At 41.5% G+C, this 18,804-nt stretch overlaps 1 protein-coding gene across 4 annotated transcripts; it reads left to right on the forward strand.

Moving 5' to 3' along the window:
- The first annotated feature begins 283 nt into the window (after positions 1–283).
- On the forward strand, positions 284–17,162 carry lg11h18orf25 (linkage group 11 C18orf25 homolog). 4 transcript variants are annotated; one of them, XM_046290264.1, is made up of 5 exons: positions 305–520; positions 2,354–3,229; positions 13,313–13,504; positions 14,075–14,186; positions 14,545–17,162. In XM_046290264.1, exons 2-5 carry the CDS (start codon positions 2,425–2,427, stop codon positions 14,741–14,743), a joined length of 1,308 nt encoding a protein of 435 aa, XP_046146220.1. In that variant the 5' UTR covers positions 305–520; positions 2,354–2,424; the 3' UTR covers positions 14,744–17,162. The 4 variants fall into 4 exon arrangements, with proteins under 4 accessions (XP_046146222.1, XP_046146220.1, XP_046146223.1 ...); XM_046290265.1 differs by lacking the exon at positions 305–520 and adding an exon at positions 1,455–1,614; XM_046290267.1 differs by lacking the exon at positions 13,313–13,504.
- Positions 17,163–18,804: the final 1,642 nt, after the last annotated feature.

Below are 18,804 nucleotides of genomic sequence, written 5' to 3' on the forward strand. Positions count from 1 at the left end.
AAAGGTGGATTTTAAAAAGTAAAACTATAATTTTGGGGGCACAGACATGGATAGTATGACTACAGGCTATCACTGCAGTAGATTGCAACTGCATCCCCTTTGGCAGGTCTATCTTGTCGGGAAATGTTATAAAAACTAGGTCTAATGTCACACGTGATTTTCAAATCGGAGCTTTAGAAAGATGCCTGAGTTTCCGATTTTGAATTCGGAGTGACCGTTAAACTATTTTTACCAGTGAAGTTCCCAGTTGTCCAAAACGCGGCATACCTCTCCCAAGACTCACGGAGGCGCTAATTATTTTTCTATGTTACTCACGCATGGAAGTGACGCACACATTTGTATGTGAACAACGGCTGATGGGGACATTTTGAAATAAGTAGCTAGCTAGTGGACCAAGGTTCACTTTACAAGCCACATTTACTTTATTAGTTGTATGTCTCGCGTGCGTGATACGTTCAAATTAATGAAGATGTCACAGAAGTCGGACACTGAAGAAACAAACGTATAACGTAATACACAAGTAAGTTGCTAGTTTAGGCAGCAAATTAGCTACGCCGTCAGTGCGAACTGGCTGGCTAGCTGCTGGGCTGGGTTAAAATGGAATCGTCGTTAGCATACGTCGCTTCCATTTTAGGTAGCTAACTAGCTGCCTATCGAGTTCGTGCTAGCGGTATCACAAATACATGCATGGGTGGTGGACTATGTTTAGAAATCCCCCTAGCAACTCCAACTCGTTTTATGGGAAGCTAGTTTACTAAGCAAGTTAGTTTACTAAGCAAGTTAACGTCGTTAGTCATAGCTCGATAGCCAACGAAGCCCTCACCATAGATTGCCTAAATAATTTCCCTGTTAGCTAGCTACCTAGCCAGACGGGTAAGCTACCATCAAGCTAGATAGCTAACACTGGTAAAGGATGAAGGAAGCCAGCTTCCGCGATACTGGTTTATGTTTAGCGTAGTTGACGTTAGCTTCATATGTTTTGCTTGCTAGCCAGCCAGTTGATAGTGGCGTTTAATTGTTTGTTATGTTGTCGAGCTAGCAATCCAGGTAGCTACGTAGGTCAACATTTCGTTTTTTTGTTAAAACGGTCAGTGATGTTATTCATACTTGATAGATGAGGCTCTGTCTGAGCTTGCTCTTTTCCTAGGCTACCGGAAGGTGTGGCGCAAAGAACCCCGGACTTGAGTTTCGTTGTTGCCCACACAGTGGTGTTATGACACCATTATATATAGCCACAGAACTACTGTTATAATGCTGCGTTCATAACAACTGGGGTACTCTGAAATATCCGACTTAAGTGCATTGAAATTAACTGGGAATTCGGACAAAAACCAGCTCCAACTGGGAACTTTTTGAACGGTCATCCAACTCGGAATTCCAAGTCGTAAACTCTGGCATCATGATAAGACCCCCCCCCCCCCCAAGTTCCCAGTTTTCTTGAAAGCACCATAGCACAACTTTGAGTAATATATTCAACGACAATCTACCAGCTGGGCCACATCTATCTTAAGTTTAGGTGTATTTTGGTGGAATGCTGTGAATATGAGCAATGAAGAGTTCATTATACATTTTGAAAGAAGAGGGTCACTATTTGTAGGCGTCTTCTCCCTACAGGTATGTGACCAACATTCCACACAATGGTAACATATGTTTGGAACCAGCTGATATTTGTAAGCTGACCACATGTGGGGGGTTCAAAGCTAAACCAGTAGAATAGATGTTGCCAGCATCTAGGTGATAACCTTATGTGAGAATGCTACCAAAAACCCATGTTACCCTTTTGATTCATTATTGGTTTTTGAGCGGCAGATAACCTGGCGGTTAAGAGCTTTGGTCCAGTAAGTCGCTCTGCACAAGAACGTACGCAAAATGACTCAAATGTAAACACACCCCACTACAGCTGTAAATGCAGCCAGATTAATTAGTGCTAAATTGCCTTTTGCTACTGTTGTAGGCTACTGGTACTTCATTGAAACGTTTTCAGTGGTTCCCATCTCCTGTCCTCATCTACCTCCAAAAGGTACACATTTTTATTGTTGACCCTGTCAAACATGCCTGATTCAACTTGTCAACTAATCATCAGGCCCTCAATAAGTTGAATCAGGTATGTTTGTTTGGGGTTACAAGACAAATGTGTGTTGTTGGAGGTACTTGAGGGCCAGAGTTGGAAAACACTGAGTTACACCTTTCATAAATCGGTCTGTTGTGCTGCGTCATTTTAAAGATCCTGAAAGAGGATGATTAATTTCTAATGTGTTTAGTCTTAAAGATATATCAATATTATAGTGGGTGCAAGAGTAGGTCTTTTTGAACCAAAGTTAAATCTCTGTGATATCGTATATTGTTCTTCCAGGTGAGTTCCTGTCCTGGCCCACCTGTTTAAAACAGTCAGACCACGGGGTCCTACGCTCAACTAGCAGGAAGATGGCAGACACTGAGAAGACAGAGGAGTTTGTCAATGCTGAGATCTTCCCAGAGCGTCCCGTGCAGGAGGGGTCAGCTGCTGCTGTCAGGGGGGAGCAGGAGGAGCCCCTTAAAACAGAGACCACCAGCTCTCCTCCAGGAGAAAAGGAGGGGGACAGCCCCCTGCAGACTGAGGGTGAGCCTAGCCTTCTCTCAATGCCCTGCCTCATGATGGAGCTGAGAAGGAACTCCCCTGAGTCTCCGCACGCCTCCACCGGCAGTGACAAGCCCACCTCGGGCCGTGCCTACGAGAGTGACTCCTCCAACCCCTGCATGCTCTCGCCCTCCTCCAGCGGCCACCTGGCCGACTCGGACACACTCTCCTCTGGTGAGGAGGGATCCGCCTCGCGTGTGACAGTGGAGGGGGGCTCCACAGAGCCCGGGGCCGACACCAGACTTGCAGCAGGGGGTCAAACATCTGCATCAAGTGGGCGAAAGTCCCGTCGTTCACGTTCTGAAAGCGAGATGTCAACCAACACAATGGCAGCCAAGAAAAACCGCTGCCAGCCCGCTGTGGTGGGAGGAGCAGGCGTTGAGAAGCAGACCAACGGCCGGCTGGCTAAAGTCAAAGGTCACCGGAGCCAAAAGCACAAGGAGCGTATTCGGCTGCTTAGGCAGAAGCGTGAGGCGGCGGCAAGGAAGAAATACAACCTGCTGCAGGACAGTAGTACGAGCGATAGCGACCTCACCTGTGACTCCAGCACCAGCTCCTCTGAAGACGACGACGAGACATCAGGCGGCAAGACAATCACCACAGACATCCCAGGTAACAATCACCACAGACATCCCGGGTAACAATCACCACAGACATCCCGGGTAACAATCACCACAGACATCCCGGGTAACAATCACCACAGACATCCCGGGTAACAATCACCACAGACATCCCGGGTAACAATCACCACAGACATCCCGGGTAACAATCACCACAGACATCCCGGGTAACAATCACCACAGACATCCCGGGTAACAATCACCACCAGACACATTTAACTCAACCCCCACGGGGTAATATTCACCACACATACGGTGCATTCAGAACGTATTCAGACCCCTTCCCTTTTTCCACATTTTGTTACGTTACAGCCTTATTCTAAAATGGATTAAAAACATATATATATATATCCTCCTCTATCTACACACAGTACCCCATAATGACAAATCAAAAGCAGGTTTTTTTGAAGTGTTTGCAAATGTATTAAAAAATTATCAAAGACCTTATGTACATAAGTATTCAGACCATTTGCTGTGAGACTCGATTGCGCTCAGGTGCATCCTGTTTCCATTGATCATCCTTAAGATGTTTCTGCAACTTGATTGGAGTCCACCTGTGGTCAATTCAATTGATTGGACATGATTTGAAAAGGTACACACCTGTCTATATAAGGTCCCACAGTTGACAGTGCATGTCAGAGCAAAAACCAAGCCCAAAGGTCAAAGGAATTGTTTGTTAAGCTCGAAGACAGGATTGTGTCGGCACAGATTTGGGGAAGTGTACCAAAAAATGTCGGCAGCATTGAAGGTCTCCAACAACACAGTGGCCTCCGTCATTCTTAAATGTAAAAACTAAAAACTCAAATATCAGGCCGAGCTGAACAATCGGGGGAGAAGGGCTTTGGTCAGGGAGGTGACGAAGAACCCGATTGTCATTGACAGAGCTCGAGTCCCTCTGTGGGTGTGGGTGAACCTGTCAGAAGGACAAACACCTCTGCAGCACTCCACCAATTAGGCCTTTATGGTAGAGTGGCCAGACGGAAGCCATGAACAACAAGATTACCTGGTCTGATGAAACCAATATTGAACTCTTTGGTCTGAATGCCAAGCGTCACGTCTGGAGGAAACCTAGCACCATCCCTATGGTGAAGCGTGGTGGCAGCATCATGCTGTGGGAATGTTTTTTTTTTTTTTCAGCGTCAGAGACTTTGAGACCAGTCAGGATCGAGGGAAAGATGAACGGCGCAAAATACAGAGAGATCATTGAAAAAAACCTGTTCCAGAGTGCTCAGGACCCCAGACTGGGGCAAAGGTTTTACCTTCCAACGGGACAACAACCCTACACACACAGCCAAGACAACACAGGAGTGGCTTCGGGACAAGTCTCTGAATGTCCTTGAGTGGCCCAACCAGGGCCCGGACTTTAACCAGATCGAACATCTCTAGAGAGACCTGAAAATAGCTGTGCAACAACTCTCCCCATCCAACTTCAGAGCTTGAGAGGATCTGCAGAGACAAATTGGAGAAATTCCCCAAATAAAGGTGTGCCAAGCTTGGTAGCATCATACCCAAGAAGACTCAATGCTATAATCGCTGCCAAAGGTGCTTCAACAAAGCACTGAGTAAAGGGTCTGAATACTTACCGTATGTGAGATTTCACTTTTTATTCTTAATGCATTTTCAATCATTAAAAAAATGTACTCTTTGCTTTGTCATTATGAGATATTGTGTGTAGATTGAGGGGGGGGGCGGGTGTAACAATTTTAATCAATTTTCTAATAAGGCTATCACAAAAGTAAAGGGGTCCGACTACTTTTACGGAGACACTGTATCCCATGTTTAATGCATTTGGGTCTTTCTATAAATAATGGGGCCAAGGTATGACGTTGGGATAAACATTTCAAGATGGGTTGAAATAAAAATACGTTTTATGCCGTTCCACGTGTACTTGGATGAGTATGCCAATTGCCCCATAACTCTACATATATACTACAACAGGACTATACATTCTTAAAGCAGGGTTTATACAGACATTGGCAAGTCATATTCAAGGTCTTTCAGATATGTTTTCAAGCCCTTCTTTGTACTTTTCAAGGATCTCAGTGTTATACAATTGTTTAATTTATATAATTGAACATATAAGGCATAATATAGAACTGTCAAACTAGGCCATTACCACTAAGAATTTGGCATTGATATTAAAATGGCATTCTAAAATGTGAGAATACTGTGGACTGACTATTATTTAAAAAATAAAAATAGTGAGGTAAATAAAATAAATTAACCTTGATTTAACTAGGCAAATGAAGTGGATGAATGTATGGTTTTTCTCTGTCCTATGTGGCCCGACGCAGGCACACATAAAGCCAGGCTGATTTTGTCATGAGTGGCTAAAACCCCAGTTCCTTTTATAATGGAAGGATTTGTATGGAAAGCCAAGTTGATGCCAGCATTCGATCTTGTCGTCTTCATAATCACTTTACGTGGTTTTACCGCAACAGAGTAGCGCAACACCCATCAATTGAAGTGGTTGGAAAGAAAAGGAAGTGGCCACATCTCTCACAAAATGGATCCAAAAGGAAATCGCACATTATCAGGGAGCAGGAGAACTTATTAACTGGCTACAATCATTTACAAGGACTTTTCAAGCACCATATTCTAGTAGATGTCAGATTTTTCAAGGTAGGCATATTCTAGTACTTGAATATCTGTTCTTCAAGTTTAGGTAGGCTGCTTCAAGTGCATTGTATTGCTTAAAATTGCAGGTGTATCATGGAAACTAACATGTATTTGTCATGTTATTTCATTACCAGATCATATTGTGAAGATGCCTATTAGGCCTGATCATTTGTCATTATTATCCAGAATAATGAACAGAGTTGGGTGTTGCACAATTGTCTATCCTACGCAATTGCAAACAGTAGACTCGTCCAATCCAAGGCACAAAAACATACTCATTACTCTGACACTTTCTGTTAAATCTAATGAGACCCTTTCTCTAACTCTAGCAGACAACAGATTATCAACATCAATTTTCCATGGATATTAGATCCAATGTAGATCCAGGCACAACGGTCTTCACCAGAATAAGGAATGAGACCCTAAATATTTTGGGCATTTCTTTTGCGGACACCTTTTTCCAGCACCTGCGCTGTTTCATCACCTGTGCTTTCACAACAGCTGTTCGTCATTCAGAAAATTCCTTCCTGAATCAGATGTGTGAAAATATCACAGTATAATTAAACAGCTGGACACCAAATACGCATCCAACATGCATTATGCATAATTATTGAAGAACCACGTTAATGATTCGAGCTTTAGATTTTCAGTATCAAGGTAAGGTGACTCTTTCTTTCTGTTAGAAGCATTCAATTCTGCAATCACATACATTTTGGGGAGATTTGTGTGCCCATAAACTGTTTTCACCCCATTACACAAGGAGACACAACATTTTTAAGTAGTTACATTGCAGTTCTGGAATCTCGAAACAGAACAACTACAGGGTTCAATGTCTAATTGAACTAATTCATGAAAAATATATGATATCAGGACAACTTACACTGCCACAAATGCAAGGACAGAAAACTAATGTTTTGTCACATGATTTTTGGACATCTGTCAAGATACCAATCATGACAAAGGGATAAACAGGTTTTAAATCAACTCGTGAATTTTATGTGAAATGGCTACTGTATTTTCCCCCCTTAATGTAATGACATGAAAAAAATGGCTTATCAATTACTTAAGTTTTCCAGCATAGGAAATCCTGGTACCCTAGTCTATAGAAAGACCCATGTACTACAGGGATTCCAAGTAACCCACATTTAGTGCACCGTAAGGTAATAATCACAATTTACTACAGACATCACAGGTAATTTTGACAATTTCTCGTAAACAGTTGCAACAGACATCTCACATGAATCATTTCACATACGTTTACCAGAGATGTCGAGTAACCATAGCATCCCCGGCCAATATGCAAACACACTGACGCTTCTGTTTATGAATGTTTGCTAATCTTCAATGGCTTCTAGCACAGGCATCACTGAATGTTAATTGTTTTAATAACTGTTCATTTGTCTCCATTCACCATGCATTTTGAAGGTTACAACCCATCACGTCTTCACGTAATCCACCTGTAGGAAGTGTTCTTTTTAAACTCTCATTGTTTGCATGTTGTGTGGAATGTAGATACCATTTACTGAGTTACAATTGGGTCATTGTTTTATTTCTACTTTTCCAGTCTGTACTGCCATAGCGAGCTTTTTTTTACAACAGTATATGACCTCACTGTGTGGTAGTAACCTTGTGATAAACATACAGGAGTATCTCAAAGCTATGACATAAACATAGTAGTAAATCTGTCATTCACATCGAAGGCTCCACTGTCCATTGTAATGTGATTGACTTCTTCCTGTCCTCGGTCAAAATAGAGATTGAGGGTTAATGGAATGAGATGTCTCCATCCCCAGAGCCTTCCATTAATTCAACATACCTTTGCCACGTAGCACCTTATCGTGCTGGTTCGGTTGAGAACTTCTGTTGAATTATTTGATTGTCGCCCTTTGAGATTCCCCTAGGCTCCAGTGCATGTTTTCAGCGCAGTAGGTCTTGATGTAGTTGTTAGTCAAGGCTCTGGATTACTGTTAAACAGATGCTTCAAGTGTAATAGGCACCTTTTAGGATGTCCTCATTTTAAAATGCATTAGTTAACCACAGAATCTTGTCGAAGTTGGCAAAAAATCAATCATAGGATAGGATATATTTGACAACACTTAAGATTAATTATCTTGTGTTTTTGTGTTAATTGTACATTGTTTTATTGGTGGCCCTTGTTTTTGACTTCCTGTGACTTGATTTCCTGATAATTGGAGGGACAGATTTGATTTACATTACGGATGTGTTACTCAACTTCAATGAGTACAATGGCTCAAATACAGTATGACTAGTACTGTAGATCAAATGAAGATCTATATTGCTTTAAACTCGTGACTTTATATTGAGTCATTTCCATTGGTATTTCAATGATGTTGCTATCTGGTTTGATAAAGTGAGTTTTGACATTGCATCTTGGCATTGGGGTGACAACATTGATATTAGTTTGAGGTAGCGTTGTTCTAATTTAGACTGGGTTAAATCACTGCCACAACATTGAGTTGGTGGTGCATTGCTCTGCCTGCACTCAAGCAGGGATATTGTAGTTTGTAAGATAATTTGTAGCGAACATGGCAATAGTCAGCTGTCACTGACATTTTCCCCCTTCACGCTTTCCTTGATTACCACAACTACATAACTCTTCTAGATCTGCGTAGGTAGACATCTTTTATGTGAATTGCATTTTGAAATTGTTGCTAGTTCAAATAAGTCATGTCTAGCTGTACATTTGATGTCCAAAGAGAAATGTCAAAACCATGGTGCTTGGTGCTGTGTCTGTATGGGTTATTTCTTACGCTGTATTTGCGTACAAAGTTAGACAACTACAAAGTTTATCTTATCACAAACTATGCACAGTAAATCTTCAGTACACTTGCTACAATGAGTTACAGCAATTAAATCTCTTAAAACCAATTTCTGTCTATAGTGGATCTATAGGACTCCATTTTATCAACCATTACTGCATTCCGTACACAGACCTGACTGCTACAACTGCATGAACGTAGTCCATCAGCATGAAAAAGTCGATCTGCACGTCAACGAAACTTGTCATTTTTCAATTTTTTAATAACTATAAATAAAACAAACAGTCCACCAGCGAACATGAAGTGCTACTGTGTTTCTTATGGCTTGGCCTCAATGTCTTTAAAGCTGCGGAGGGATCCAGAGTGAGCGCTCAGATGCAGGGCCTGCTGGACGGCGGTGGCTCGTGGGACAGGAACAGCATTGGCAGCGTGCTGGAGGAGGCCATGACTCGCTTCGCTGTGATGCAGCGGCAGACAGAAGAGCGCTTCCGCGTCTGGATGGAGAAGCTGACGCGCCTCGACTCGGACGACAGCGTCGACTCGTCCATCCACTCGAGCGACGCCCCCGGGCGGCTCCATCGGCACCGCCACAGGGCGCCGCGTCCGTCCAGCTCCTTCCTGCCCTCCTCGGAGTCGCAGGAGACAATGGCGGCGTACATGTTGGCCCGGGAGAACGCCAACGTCACCATGAGCAGCATGGCCCCCGACCCCCTCAACAACAACATCCTGCCTGATGTAGTGCCTGTGGCTACCCAAAATGGAAATCTGGACGTTCCAGACCCCGGCCTCTTGAACGTTTAGATTCCCTTGTTGGACTTGTGGAGTGGTTTAGTGCTGTATTTTCCAAATGGATAAAGTTTCACTACCATCACACATACGGTGATGATGGCAAATGTGCTTATCTGATTTCCACTTTTTTGGGGGGGAAGGGGGGTTTAATCACCAACTCTCCAATTTTACTGGAAGTCCCTAATATGTGTGTTATTACATAATTAACATGGTAAGCATGGCCTTGACTGTGACACTCAAGTCCTCCGTGAGCTTTGTGGCTCATGGCAGCTGTGGGTGCTGAATCACTGTGAGATCTAAGTCTTTTGAATGCGTTTTTTAATATCCAATTGGTTCCTGGAGCCAATTTACTTTAACCGCAACTTGTAGGAAAAATTGCATCATTGACACGGACAATGCATATTTTATCGACCGACTGTCAAGTCAGGGCTCTCATTGTATTGCTTTCAGTATGCCAATTCCAAGAGTATACATGTTTACCAGCTAACATACTGTGTCAGTTCATACAATAACGTGCGTTACAGAACCCCAGACAGTCACTTGTGCAGGGGGCTGCTTCATGGCATGTGCCTTGTCATACAGAATGCTAGGAATAAGAACGTTGTCATAGTGCCATTTTACTTAAAGCCACATCCGCTGATTTAAATACTTGTCAATGTTTTCACAGCCTTTTATTTTAGTGGCATAGCTTTACTAACAGTAAACATTCTAGAGAGCATTATATTCTTAACACAATATATTCTGCCCCAAACGATTCCTTGAAATTGGATGTCCAAATCAGAACATTGTTAAACTTTTTTATATATAGTTAGAGAAGTATACTTTTTTAATTTGACCTGAACTTCTGTTGTGGTAGCACTGACTGTGAAAGGTTAGGCCTAATACTATGATGGCAGTGGAGAGACTTTTTTTTCTTTCTTTTAGTGTGGATATCGTGGGTGTGGGATCTTCTGTGCTGAATAGGAGCTAACACATCAAGAGCTTCATGTCTGTCCATATCCTTAAAATAGTTTCTGCCAATCTGGCCTGTGCTTAAAGCAAATTTGGCCTTTATTTTTTTTTATTTTTAATAGTAGTTGTATTGATATGACTTTTATCAAACTGAAACCAGGTTTCACACTTCCTGCCCACTAATATATATAAATATATATATATATATTAGTTTGGGCTCCAGAAAAGTATAGCGCATGTTAATGATTATTGGTTTCTACATAGGCCTACATAACATACAGGTGACAATGCAGCCTTTTTGAGTCTGAATAACCTCCAGCTACTTATAAAAACAAGAATGACTTCAAACACTACCTACACATCCAGGACATAGCTAAAGGAACATAGCTGGAAGCATATTCAATAGGGTCTTTTGGAGGATTGTAATTTGCACATGAAAATGTACTGCATATACAATATAGCTACACCGTTCTCAATTCCACACTGTTTAATCTGCATAAAGTTTTACTGTTTGCATGTGATCTTCCCTTCATGTATATGTCAAATGTCAAAGAATAATTTTTGATTAGCCTGTGTGTGCAAGGTAAACCTTTGCTCGTATGCTCATGAATTGTAGTGAGTGACAACTTCCTTTTGGTTTTATGTTAACAGGACTTGGTCCAGCTCTCGTCTCCTGCCTTCAAATTCATGATGCACAGTTCATCTGACATATTTAGTTTGCCGCCTTGTCCTGTTTGGATCCCAGTACTGTAAATGGTCTTCCATTTGTTTACCACAGTATTGTATCATGTCAGCAGCTCGCTGAAAAGAGCCTGATTTTTACAAGTGCATCAAATACCTTCATGGTCATTTTCCATTGGGGACCGGTATTAAAATCATATTGTATTTGTCACATGCGCCAAGTACAACAGGTGTAGTAGCCCTTATAGTGAAATGTTTACTTGCAAGCTCTTGTCCAATGATGCAGAGTTAAATAAAGCTATACAACACACAAGATTGTTTACCAAAGAGAGAATCTTGGTTTACAGTGAGCTCCAAAAGTATTAGGACAGTGACACTTTCTTTTGGGGGGGGTGCTCTGTATTTGAATTTACAATGATACAATGACTGAGGTTAAATTAGACTGTCAGCTATAATTTGTGTATTTTCATCCATATTGGCTGAACTGTCTATGAATTACAGCACTTTTTGTCATTAATGTAGACATGTTTAGAAACTTATTTCCAATAAAAGTGACTCCAATATAACACACTACATTATTTACCATTTCTATTGTAATTTGAAACCCAAACAATCAGCAAATGCATCCAAGTTTGTATTGTCACAAGCTTCATGTAATTGTGTGCTAGGAATATGTGACCAAATACTAAACCTTTGACTACTTTAATACAAGTGAATTGTCCCAATACATTTAGTCCCCCAACTTTAGTGGATCATGTACAAAAAGGTAATGTGATTTTGTAAACGCATGACCCGATACAGATATATGCCCTCAAATTAAAGCTGACAGTCTGTACTTTAACCTGCATAGGCATCATTTCAAATCCAAGGTGCTGGAGTACAGGAGCAAAAACATGTCACTGTCCCAATACTTTTGGAGTTCCTTTTATCTTCACTAGTTATGAGGAACAGGAGTTGTTCCTAATCCTGACCAGCCTGGAAAAGGTTAGCAGCGTGGTTAAAGTTTGGTTTAAAATCAGATTTTTAAGATGCATTTTAGAAATGGGTGTTTGGTCATGACTTTGTGGCTGTATTAGACTTGAGTGCCTGGCATCCACTGTAACACTGGTGCCCATTTTGCTCTTGACTTGACTCCCATACTGCACTGTCTGCGCTCTCAAAGTATGCTGTCTAGATCAGAGTTTCCCCAACCTGGTCCTGGGGCTCCCTCTGGGTGCAGGTTTTTGCCCTAGCACTACACAGCAAGGTGCCCAGGACCGAGGTTGGGAAACCCTGGTCTAGATGACACTTGGGCATGTGGCTTAGGCTATGTGTAACTGACTTGTCTTACAGGGTAGAACAGAGCAGACACTCAACCAACGCATGTCCCCCAATACTCTACCAGGGTTTTTCTACAACATAACTAAGTTAACCCTTTGTTACATTTTATCATTTTTTTTTTGAGCAGCTTTTTTGTTTTTGATAACTGGTCAAACTGCTGCTAAATTGTTTACTTGCATTATTGCATACACATTATAATTGAACGTTTTGAACTGTATAAAGAACATTTCAGTTTTTTAGTTTGTAATGATTGCATCCGTTGGTAGTTTTTGTGAATGGCTGTTATTTGAAAAGCATTAAAAATGATACCCAAAATAAATTATGTAATCTGTTTATGAGTTAATTGCAGACTATATATCAGTAGGTCATGCATAGAACACACAGAATAGGCTATAGTTGCACATCATATGTGCCAATTACACATCTAACTCTGTGCACAGATTATACACATTCTATGAATTATGAACATCTTCAGTTTGACATCCGTCATCTTGACATTTTTAATAAGGCTCATAGCCTAGATGTTGTATTCAAACATTTACATTTGAGCAAAACAAAGCAGTTATATAGGCATATTTGCTATATGCTAATTCTTTATGGGGCAATTAGTTAAATTATTACTATTTAACCTAACTTGTTAATTGTCTGGCAACAAATATATTTACAGCTGAATTTTTTTTTTTTTTCATTCATCATGAATGGCAGGTGGCATTTAGCAATCGGGAATATCAATTAAGATATTGGAAGTTGTAGAGTGAGGATATGTATGTCTCAGATCTACTCCGATACCAAGGCTGAAATCCTATCATGAGCTGCTATACTAGCAATGCAATTATTGTGCTAATGGAGGTAGCTACTTTCTACTGTGAGCACTGAAGTTCGCTAACCTGAGAGACGACGTGGTTTGAATAATGAAGTGTTTTCTGTTTCTACAGACGGGACTCCCGTAGTGTGCCACTATGATATTTCAGACACTGATTCTAACCAGGAGAACTTAAGTGTGACTGCGGAGCGAGTGCGCCGGACCACCGTGATAACACATGAAAGGCTAAAAACACACAGGGACCAGGCTATGGCAGCAAACTCTGGGGCAGTAAGAGTACAGCATCTGTGCTCTCTCTCAGCAGGTCAGTTACAAACCCGGTGTATATCACATTGAAAATGTCTACTCTCTCTGGGAAGACTAACTGTATAATCCGCTCACAGTTTGACAGGCGCGAGGAGATTGTTTAACAGGGATAATGTTAGTGCAACCAGTAGCCTAGGTACTAGGAACCAACATCTCAGAGATGAAAACATGGTGGAAGATCAGTTGAATAAAACATATGTTTTGTACTGTGCTCCACGGTTGAAAAGGGGGATTTTAGGAGTTCGAAGCAGAAATGATACAGGCTGTCTACAGTACAGGTGTTTTCCTTTCAGGTGCTGCGAATGTGTTTTCTCTGTTTGTCTTTTATTTTTTGTCTTTCCGTACACGTATTTCATAGAAATGAATTTGGTCAATTGACATAGATGTAAATGTACATAGATATCTGCTGCAATGAAGAGTAAACCAGATATTTGTGTCCATCAAACTTCCAGAAAAGGTGTGGATTGCATCATTTTTCAATGACTTTTGTTTTTGTTAATGTCTGTGTCCGTGAGGTGTACTGCTATTCTACATGTCCCTGTACGTTCTAAAATGTCTTGTGTTGCAGGTCACATGGAGGCAGAGCTTGCCCACAGGGAACCCCCTCAGCACAAGGGCCACATCAACATCCCCTCCTCAGACAGTGAGGTAGAAATAGTAGGAGTGCAAGAAAACACAAGGTGAGTTCAGAAAGCATAACTTGGAACACATGTCGAGGGCAGATCTACCTGCACTACAACCACTACAAAACTGTAATCCTTATATGGTGTTGTTCTACAACATGTTACTTTAAGAGTTATGGTCATGCAGTCATGTTTTATTGCCGCAACAAAACGGTCAATATAGTTTTACTGTGTAACACCAACACCGTCAACAGCTCATAAAGGCAATGGCTGCTTGGGACTGTCATGGAACTGGTGCACTGCAATGAACAAACTGTTTTCGTTACTAAGTCGTCAGTATAATGTTGTTACCCTAATGTTTCTCTAACATTGCTCTAATGTCCTTGTTGTGTTATTGTGCCCTTTCTCTTAACAGATGTGCCCATCCTCGGGGCGGGGTAATTCAGAGCCTGTCCTCTGCCTGGAAGCCCAACTCACTGGAGCAGCTCAACAACAGCACGAGGCAATCCTCCCAGCTCTGGACTACCGTGTCCCCCCAGCCCAACTGGGTGTCCCCTCCGGAGGTAGTGGACCTCACTTTAGACGAGGACACCAGACACAGATACCTACTCTGAGCAACTCGTGCACTGAAGACTTCCTTACTCCCCTCTCCTCCCCCTCCAGCCTCTCCCTACCACGGCATAGGCCCTTCCTGAGTGGTACAGCCACCACCTGTGACTCATGGGTTGCGTCTCAAATGACACCCTATTCCCTATAAAGCGCACTATTCTCTATACCTCATAGGGCTCTGGTCAAATGGAGTGAGCTATATAGGGAGTATAGTGTAATTAGAGACGCAGCCTCATGGACTTCCTCTGATGTTATTAACCTACTGTAGAACCTTATATCAAAGCCATTTTAACAAAGATGATTCCCTGATCATGGATTTAAAATACATAATCAAGAGGGCAAGACACTAGTGCAGATTGAACCATACAGAGGTGTTACAGTAAAACACATAGCAATATTCTCCCTGTCCTGGACCTCATTGATCCTGAGGACTGTTGTCCGTACGTAGGTAGGCACTGTGTTCTGTCTGTCCGCTAGCTGTAACATAAGACTTGAAGCTGCTGCATGAGGGTAGGGCAGTATCAGTAGCTCAAATCTGCTGCACTACAGACTGGTGTCCTATTCTCCAACTGACTGGATTGGGCTTACAGTCGATACTTAACGGCAGCTGGTACACTGTCTGCAGCATGATACGCCGGCATGTGACGGAGCTTTGGTGGCTTGACCTGACCTGCTCCGTACTCCAGTAGAGATGTCACTTAGGTATATGTTAAGATTTTAACACTGGCTCTACCCTCACTGGTCAAACTACATTGATTATGTTGTTTACCCTATTGTGCTTAAAGAAGGTGTTTAGTTAAAAAAAAATATATATAATATATATAATTTGTACTATTGATAATTTTGCTTTCAATAATTGGAGCATATGTGTTTAAGATAGTAACTGAATCAAGTTCTAAGCTAGCTAGATCAACTATTTTTTTTGTCTTATTCAAGGAAACAAACCACAACACTGGTCTGTTCAGTTCTCTTCTTTCTCCTCTCTGGGTAGCAAGTGATCAGACACACAGTACTCAGGCAGTTGCTGCAGTCCTCTGGCAGTGCAGGCTGTGTACGGTACTATTACTGTAAGACAGGTCAACTGTCTGTTGAGCCAAACTGTTGCTATGGAGAACAGTCTGATAGTGTCCCAGTTGTCGTTCTGGTAGTCAGTGAATGTATGACCATGCAGGGCTGACTGGTTGCATTTATATGGATTGTGTGTATATCAGTGTGAATGAGATATCTCTCCTCCTAACCTCTCGGGACCCCCTTTTTACAACTGAGGAAATGTATCTTCCATTGAACATTGCAAAGCAAAGGTGGCCTGAATGCCTTGGAATGTGCACTATTTTCTTTCAGAATCATGTATATTCTTTTATCTTAAAGCATGGCAGATTTTTGCTGTCTCTACAAAAAAATGATATTTTAATAATAGATGTGAATTTACTACATAGATATTAAGAAGCAAAGTGCAGGTGAGTTTGTGTCCATTTGGGGGCTTTATAGAGAGACCTATTTAATGTATGAATGGTTTTAACCCTGATTCCTCAGGACTCCCTGTGGTTCTTGTGTTTATTTTACTCATGCAGTACTGCAGGCCTGGTTAGTTTTTACCAATGGTCCAATATGACACATCAGATCCATTTGAACTGCATGAACTTTCCTGGTCTCCCTCATGAGAGGGTTATATTGAAGCATTTAATTCACTCCTGCTGGTCACAGAAAGGGGAAAAGTCCTACTCGACACCAGGAACTGAACCAAAGTCTAATGGAACGTATGTCAACGAAATACTTAACCTTAGAGACTTGTGATATTTAAGCTTTTGACAACTTATTTTCCTTAGCACCTATGAAATTATTTTGAGCTCTGAATTTATTCTTGATGAGTTGAGTTCAACTTGAATACATCACTCTCCTCCCAGAGCAAAACGCCGTAGAAATTAGATGAAGATGTCATAATTATATCAACATTTCAGTGTCACCTTGACTCTTAACTGGCCAGTTTTCTCCACTGTATGCAGATAGCACTGAAAAATACGCTTTTATTCCAAACCTCTTGCATGCAGCACTTCTAAGCCCATTCTTGTCGTGTAGCTAGCTCTTCATTATGATTTCTGTTAAATGTCAGTAAAGTAAGACATTGCTCATGCCTTTAGGCTTAGTGGATTGCTTTCTGTATGAAACTAGGGCAGCGATGCTCAAGTGGGGTTGCACATACCATTTATTTTTTTGTCAAGTAAAACATTGTTTCAACCCGTTCTCAGTAATTTAACTATTTTATTTGGTTTATTTTTGTTTATTTTACTATCAGTATTTTTAAATTAACAAGAAATTAGTGTTAATATTTTCTTTCTTCTGCAAGTCCCTGACTTCCTTGAAATTATATGTCTGTAGAACTAAAAGGAAACCATTTTAAAACTAAATAAATGGAGTATTATTTAAGTACTTTGAATGATTGTTTTTTACCCAATTGGTTTGCTCCCTTATCACGTTCCATTAACCCAGTTTGACTAGATGATTTGTTTGTTGGGGGAAAATTGATTAATGTCTTATTAGTGACTACCGATATTAATCCTAAAATGCTTGTGTGCTGACCCATCTCTCTCTTTTACACTCATTTGTGCCGTACATGACTGGTGCCTGTGAGGACATTGGCATGGGCCTGTGAGCATGTCAATACCAACTTTGTGCATATGGAAAAGGTGTTAATCTATCAATGTGCAACACATGTGTAGAAGGGTATGCATGATAATGTGTGTGCGTGTCTGTTACCACGAGAAGTTATGGGGGTTGAGGTTCCGCTGATCACTCATTGTTCCTTTCTGGCCTTCGGCCAGGCTGTCTAGACAAATCCCTCTCTCCATGAACAATACGACCCCTCACCCACAAAGGGACAGGGTCAAAGGTAAGGCAAAGCGGCACCGGCTGTTAGGAGGACATGTGGAGAGACCGGAGCTGTGCAATCTGCCTGTCGTAACCTCAACCCTGAAGCCCTTCTGCTCATCCTTAGGGCACCACAACAGCTGTATGCTAATTTCCACGGCTAGTCCTCTTGTCATTGGTGAGCAGAAGAAGAATTGCTAATATTTTACCAGCCTACAAAAGAAATGTAATTGTTCTGTGCTGGTATTTTATGCAGCTCTGAAGGAGGTGTTTGCATATTTGAGTGGCCTTTAGTTTGTGCAGTTGAAATCACATCTGTGATTGTAGAGTACACACCTGACCACCAGAGGGCCCTTTCCCAGCAGAAATCACAAAGGAATGTGCATGGAAGTAAGTACCATTGGTAAGGACCAATAAGTAAGTCCTTGAAATGAATGGTAAAATACTAGGTTATTCAATGTTGTTCACTGTCTATAAGGTTCTATCACATATTTTCTATGCCATTCAGGAACATGTAAGTTCTCTTTGTTAGACTATTTAAAGGGGTGTGTGTGTGTGTGTGTGTGTGTGTGTGTGTGTGTGTGTGTGTGTGTGTGTGTGTGTGTGTGTGTGTGTGTGTGTGTGTGTGTGTGTGTGTGTGTGTGTGTGTGTGTGTGTGTGTGTGTGTGTGTGTGTGTGTGTGTACCGCAATCAATTTAAAGCCATACAGGTATGGCAATAGTGTTGAGTTCACTTCTGGTAGCTGCTGCCTGCTGGAGGACTACTGAGAGGTCACTTTGCATAACATCGTAGCCTACACACAGTATTCTACAAATATGTCATGGCTTGACTCAGAAAATTCTGTGTGCAGGTCTACCTTTTTATATATAGATGATAGCTATGTGATGGGGATTTTATTACAATTAGAATTTGGAGATCAGTGTAGTGCTATTTGTGTGTCTGAATATTCATATTTTGTACCAAGAATACACAATCAACCAAACCTCTCATTGGGGAACAATGCATAGGAAGGGTTATCCTTTTATTGCCGATTTGAACCATATGACCTGTGTGACTACTGGTGTCACACTAAATGAAGGGTCAGTTTGATAGCGGGGATGTGAAAATGTTGTTCAGTCAATATATATGAATTTTACGTGTAAATGGGATCCAACGGCTGGAGCATGACCTCCATAAAGGCCTAGAGAGAATGTACAGCTGG

This window comes from Oncorhynchus gorbuscha, linkage group LG11 (genome assembly GCF_021184085.1).
Source record: "Oncorhynchus gorbuscha isolate QuinsamMale2020 ecotype Even-year linkage group LG11, OgorEven_v1.0, whole genome shotgun sequence".
NCBI classification, from domain to species: Eukaryota; Metazoa; Chordata; class Actinopteri; order Salmoniformes; family Salmonidae; genus Oncorhynchus; species Oncorhynchus gorbuscha.